Below are 6,793 nucleotides of genomic sequence, written 5' to 3'. Positions count from 1 at the left end.
GAAGGAAATTAGTTTCTCTGCTCTCAAAACTCCGGACTCTCATTGTTCATAACACCTCATATGTACTTCACATCTGAGCAGCAATTTGGCGTTTTAAGATATGGGATTTATTTAAACTAAATTAAATTCAACAAGCAAAAACTACTCATGTGTTTTATTTATATAAAGGTATTTTGTACACATTTAATGTTTGGTGTGTTGGAAACATCACTACTATACTAATGAGCAACTTGTGGCTGTAGCACCAATTCTCAAATCCTATTTAGTTGAAATTATCTCACTCACATGAAAAACAGTCACACGAGTGCAGCACATTCCACATCGTTCCCTCATCTCATCGCACTATTATTGTGTTGCAGGCCACTGGAGTCTTAAAAGACATTTTCCCCTATAACTAACTTAACTTGTTTTACAATTTCTGATTATTTCGGGGGGTTTTTTTTAGACGATTTGAAGAGAGAGGGATTAAAATAACGGTTGTATACTGAAAGAGTGAAGCTGCTTGATTACCTGCTGAAAGTCTGAACTGATCAATACACATGCTGGCTTCACTGGGTGGTTTTACATCGGATTTTCAGCCAAGTTTGTTGGTTTTTGGGGCAAAGAATTGTAGTAGGAAGAAACTGGAGTAGTTATGCAAGAGGAGACGGACTGCGAGGAACCATCTAGAAACTGAGCTTGTTCGCAATACATCTTGGTACACGTAGGAGAGCAGGAAAACTCAGAAATACTACGTTTTCTCGAAGATGCTAGTGCATAATGATACATATATTACTTTAACTGGCTACATTTACCTTCAGCTGTGAGCACATATGAAAAAAGGGGAAGAATTGCACTTTATCATAATAATTGGTTCAACATCTGATTTCTCTTGTGAATTTCAATCCCGTAATTTCATTACAGTTATCAAATATACTACTGATATCATCGATGTCTAATAAAATCAGTTTAAAAGTGCAAGGCAGAAAACTACTAAAGACCATATCTGCAAAAAAAAAAAAAGAAATATAAAAAGATATTGTTTAGCCTCACTAGACATTTTTAGCCGTTTCTAGCAGAGTTAAAGTTTCTCTGCCGTGTTGCTCACCGGCTACAGGTCCGTCTCGGAAAGGATCCTCTGTCACGTTTCTCTGACTCATGAACTGCATTTACATTACAGGCCCAACATCACATGTGCATTTCAACTATCTGAGGTCACACAGATTATTTCACTGGCTGCCAAATGCTTCGTTAACAAAGGCAGTGATGGCGACTGACAGCTAAACATGACACAGCATTCACATACAGCAGACCGACATCGACTGACGCCACCGGGAGTGTAACACTGCTGAGAAATGAATGTGTATATGTGGTGTTTACTGTTGAATTAGACGTACATAAGCTGAAAATCGCCGAATTTTTGGGGGGAGAAAGTGAATTTGGGTATTTTAGAAGAGCAACGAACAGAGTTTTAAAGTTACCGTACAGATTTAAAGGCAATGGATTAACCTATCAAGCTTGTAAGGCTGCAGACATGTTGTTTTGTCTCAAATATGGAGTTCTCTCACACTTTTTACATAATTGCCCTGCCTATTCTCTAACCTTACATATCTTTTTTTAACATAATATTCAACATATTATCAATGTACAGAGAAAAGACAGTGGGTCAATTAAGTCTATAGGATTCAGTACACAGACGCCATGAATATCAGCCATCATTTGAGTGAACCAATGGTTCCCAGCCTACCGATGGGGTGTAACAAAGAGTATGTGAAGTTGTCAAAACAAGATTAGCACACAGAGTAAACAGATTTGTTTTGGTTTCCTTCGACTTCTTCTGAAATAATGGATTACACCACGGATTACATTATTAGATATTCGCGGAACCACTAAAGACCAGTTTGCAAAAGTTTGCAAAACTGGGATGATTCTGCTTACAACAAAAAGGAAACAGTTTTTTCCAAGAATTTTATGTTCACAGAGACTGATTACGTGTGTGTGTGTGTGTGTGTGTGTGTGTGTGTGTGTGTGTGTGTGTGTGTGTGTGTGTGTGTGTGTGTGTGTGTGTGTGTGTGTGTGTGTGTGTGTGTGTGCGTGTGTGTGTATTGATCAAAACGTGATAAAAACATTTAAGGTTTCACCATTTTGACACGAGAATCTTACATGTTTAATTTAAATAGGCTGTATTGTTTTGAGCTTGTCTTTTTTTAATATTGCCCCTCAGGGATGAATGAATATCTTCTGATTGTTTGCCCCCACTTATTCTCCTCATTGACTGAAAGTCTGTTCAAAGCTTTAAACTTGCAAACCAATACATACTCAGGGTATTCTACTCAGGGTAGTGGTGACAGACAAGAAATTCAAAAATGTATGGAATTACATGTTCTGTTTTAGTTTTTTTACATGTTCGAAATAAAAACTTCAAATCAAATGAAAAATATGTGTTATTTTGGTCGGTTTTAAACCCTTAAACACATTTCATCATATGAAAATGGCATCCAGTGGTTAGTTGCTCTGACTTTTGTAATATCTCCTACAATTCTCACTGGAACTGCTTCACTTTCTCTCTCCTTCAGTCACTCAATCTGTGCAGCATGTTCATGTTGGGAAAACGTGTCACAATCACTTGCTCGTCCCAACAGGCTGAGCAGAATAAACAAGATTAACTTTATTTAAAGATGTGCGTTTCATGCACTGAGAACCAAAAAAATCTCAGCTACATTTGGCGTTATCGTCTCTCGACTGCACCGACCTTCGAGAGAGGAAGCGCCAGAAAGGCTCCTCCTCCGCTGGATTCAACGATCACCGCCAGGAACTTCGGGTTGACGGCGCAGAAGGAGCTGTCCCACGTCACCTTGGACACGCGGATGTCATCGAAGCCCTGGTCAGCCTTGACCGTCTGGCCGAAGACGTGGCGAAACTTACTCTGCCGCACAATGCTGCGACTCATGGCTGCCGGGGACCAGAGGTCAGAGGAAGAGGAAGAGGAAGAGGTGTGAAGGAGAGAAAGAGAAAAAAATGGGGACGTGAAGACATTAATTACATATGTGAAGAACATAACCACAGCTTCAAACTGTCACTCAAAGTTCAGCCTCAATACTCATGAAAATACAGATAAAGAACAAACAGATCACAGTAGTGTTAAATAAACTCGCCTCATATTGTATTTGTAGTGTTTGATTCCAACACACACATGTGGACATGCACTCAAAAAACTACTGTAAAATATATGTATATACTTTATATATGTTACATGTTCACTATAATAGCACATGTTACTTTACTTATAGAAATACTTGTGGATATATTTGTACTTATGTTATCATATACCTTGTGTTTTATGTGTAGGGTTATATCGCAGAAACACTGGTATTTATATTCGTGTTTATAGATTTGAAAGACACTTTTGTTACACTCTTAAATGTCCTTTTGCTTTCTGCCACATTCACACATAGTACTGAGATATTTCTTTATATTTTCAACATGTATTTACAAACTGTACTTTATGGGTTAAATAGGTACTGATGTTCTTATGTAAAGATATTCACAAAACACTTCTGAATTGTATTTACATATCTATACATGCAGTTACATAGCTACAGTACTTCATCATACTGTAGTTTTGTAGTCACTTGTATTACCTGATAATTAGTATTTATTATATATTTATGCTATGGGACATTATAGGCCGATCATTTGCTGTTATTTGTCCTCAAGGTTGAAAATGACTTAAGTTGCTGCAATAAAATGTATTTTACTTCAACTGAAAGTGGTACAAAGTAAGTATTTTCAGTGTTATAAGGACAATAAAATCAGCTCTTTGTTATTATCACTTCATATGATGCACAAACACGGTTGAACCTATACAGCAGACAGGTGATTTACATAAACCTGATGTGTGTTTTTGCTGTTAATATGTTTTACCGCAGTGTTAAAAGGAATTTTTTTGTACTTTTAAATAACTGTGATGTTTACATGTGTTGACTGACGACGTGCTGTCCCGTGTGGTTGTCTCGGGCTGAAAGCCAGTGGCTCAGTAATCCTCCAAAACACAGGGGATATTCTGTGACAGTGCCTGCCATCAGTGCAGATATTAATAGTTGATTGTCCAACCAAACACTATGCGAGGGCCAAACATCAGAAATACACAAACACAATGTCACTGAGAGACGAGCGCTTCAGTCTCACCCACATGAAGATGAAGGACGAAACTCAATATTCCCAGACTGCACTGTCTTACATAAGGCCACAACTAAAAACCCAATTCTTAAAGTAGGTCTGTGTCCTTGAGGACATCAGATTATATGCAGTTCTTGATCCAAACTCAAAGTGTGGCTGTGTTTTATGCATAATAAAAGCTCCACCTTAGGCCATCTGATCTGTTTCCTTCTGTAAAAAGCACCGAGAAATGACTGTGTTGTAATCGGTGCTATATAAATAAAGCTGAAGTGACTTGAAAGTTGAATCTCACATGTTGATGAAGCTCCTGTTGATGTCTGACTTTACAGCTAAAAGCTGATGGTTAAGTGAACAGAAAGAGTGTGGCGTACAGGACTGAGATTGAGTGGCAAGAGGGCACAAAGCTGTCGCTGCTTTCCTAGAAACTCTCCCTCTTATCAGGAGATTCACATTCCAGTGAGCACTTCAGATGAGCCAGCTGTGGGGTACCTCGGGGCAAAAACCCCATTACTTACATGCATGCACTGTAAAGTGATATTCAAGTTTGGCATTTCTGATGAAGGCATGTAATGCTTGTTATTGCAGTTGGCTGTAAAGACTGCTACGGCTCATAAGAAGGAGAAATGGCTCCTGCATTGATCCTAGCCAGAAGCATTCTCTTCTTGCGCGTGCCTAAACCAGCGAGATTTCAGAAGAGGAACAGAGAGGTGAGACAGAAACAAGTTGTCAAACTTATTGAGTGAACTCCAGAAATGAGCTGTCCTCAGGTTAATGAGATGGCGCTGCTCTGTTGCGCATGGCGCTGCGCCGCCGAGCCAAAGAATGACACTGCCACTTTCCTAATATAGACATGACAAACTGCTCTGTCCCACCCGGACCAGCCGCTCCTCCCACCCTGCCCGCCTGCCTGCTCCCAAATAGTCCCAGAATGAAAGGCAACGCACCCCGTGGCGCTTTATCGCTAATGAACGGGCCGTAAATTTAAACAGCCATTGCGCACGGCCGATACACAAATACACATAAAGTGAGAGGCGCAGGAGGGAGGGAGGGTGAGGAGCTTCTCGAAGAAGCCCACAGCTGCTATACAAGCACATTAAGACGCACATTAAGGGATACTCTGCACAATGACATGATATATTGACTCATTCATCTCCAGCATTGCAGGACCGACGCTGACGCGCCGCACACTCCACTGCAGCACAGTAACAGTCCAGCAAACAGCTCACCTCAGGTTTTTGGGGAGACCCCGTTTCCCTGGACAAGTCTTGCCTGTGTGTGTGTCCTGTTCTTCTCCTGTGTTTTTTATATTTTTTTTGGTTAGCTTGTTTTTTTTTTAACCCTCTAGATTATAATCCAGGAAAAAAAAACCTCCCCGTCAATCCGCCGTCCGGGAGTTGGTGCGGAGTTTCGCTGAGGAGACGCGCTGTGGAAAACTGCGCGACGGGAAAGAGAGAGGGGACGGAGCCGGGGAGAGGAGGGGAGAGGAGGGTGGAGGTGGGTCGGTGGGTGGGTGCCGTCTATTTTAGACCAGGCTGTCAGTACTGGGAAACGTGAGGCGCGTCCCCGGGGGTCAGTGGTGGCCTCTGATGGAGCAACTGTGACTTTAACAGGTAAATAAAGTAAATAAACATGTATGTATGAGTATGATCTGGCAAGATGCTTTTCGATGGAACATCAAGAACAATTCAATTTAAATAGTAGTGATAATAATCCATTCAGGATTGTCTTAGCTGTAACATCCTTTCAACATATACAGATTGCACTCCAACAACTTGTATTCTAGAAAAAAAATTCTAATTCATACTTATTTGACTGAGTGTTGGTCAATCCCTTAAAATCCACACTGCAACTCAAAGACATCTGAGTAGCCAATCAGAACAGTTCCTACTCAGGTTACTGTGTTCCTAGAGTTCCCAAAAGTTCAAGGAGATGCAGATGGTTTCAGCTGCAGGCTCTCATCTGGTCCAAACAGACACCCTTACATTTTAAACTCCAACTAAGAACTATTTGATAAAACTGAGGTCCGACTGTCTCAGTTCATCATGGCCAGTTTTCTTAGTTGAGCTGCCGTAGGTTTAGACTGCCAGGAGACCTTCAATGCTCCAAGTTCTGTGATCTGATTGATCGTCTCTCACTTTATGTTTCTGTCCTGATCTGCGGAGCCGGAAGTTTGTCATCGGCGCTTCTTAAATGTCAGCTTGTGTGTTTTTCTCCCGGCCATCGTCTGTCACTGCAGGTGACTTCGTGTCGCCTGCAGCAGTTCTCACCCTACTGAAGATGGTCTTTGACCTTTCAGTTAAAGCAGCTGCAGAGAGGAGGCTGTAGGCTGAAAGCAAAACCTTTGCACTTGCTGGAGCGGTTACCGGCTCCGGGAAAGACAAAGTGGATGACATGAATCATAGGCTGTGTGATGAGGTTTGCTTTTTGAATTGGGAACATACCTGGATACCTGAAAAGCACGTTGTCCTCGGAGTGTTTGTTTCTGGAAAGAAACATGTCAACATCTTCAGCTAAATGGTGATCTTCAGCATCCAGCTGTCAAGACTTAAGAAAAGCGGAGAGGCGTTTAGCAGTTGTTCCCTGCAGCTTGAACTCGACTAATGTTATGAAGGAGAGAAATCTGTGGGAGGATCAA

At 41.2% G+C, this 6,793-nt stretch overlaps 1 protein-coding gene across 1 annotated transcript in view; it reads right to left on the bottom strand.

Annotated features, from left to right (window-relative positions):
* Positions 1-5,603, bottom strand: part of coro6 (coronin 6) — a 17,743-nt gene extending 12,140 nt beyond the window's left edge. The window contains exons 1-2 of the mRNA XM_080483642.1: positions 5,385-5,603; positions 2,732-2,931 (exon numbers count right to left, since the gene is read on the bottom strand). Of these exons, the coding sequence (XP_080339768.1) occupies positions 2,732-2,929 (198 nt within the window). The 5' untranslated portion in view covers positions 2,930-2,931; positions 5,385-5,603. The remainder of the gene's footprint in view (positions 1-2,731; positions 2,932-5,384) is intronic.
* Between the last annotated feature and the right edge of the window lie 1,190 nt (positions 5,604-6,793).

Source organism: Lipophrys pholis (genome assembly GCF_963383615.2).
Source record: "Lipophrys pholis genome assembly, chromosome: 16".
Lineage (NCBI taxonomy): Eukaryota > Metazoa > Chordata > Actinopteri > Blenniiformes > Blenniidae > Lipophrys > Lipophrys pholis.
This window is presented reverse-complemented; position numbering and strand designations above follow the sequence as displayed.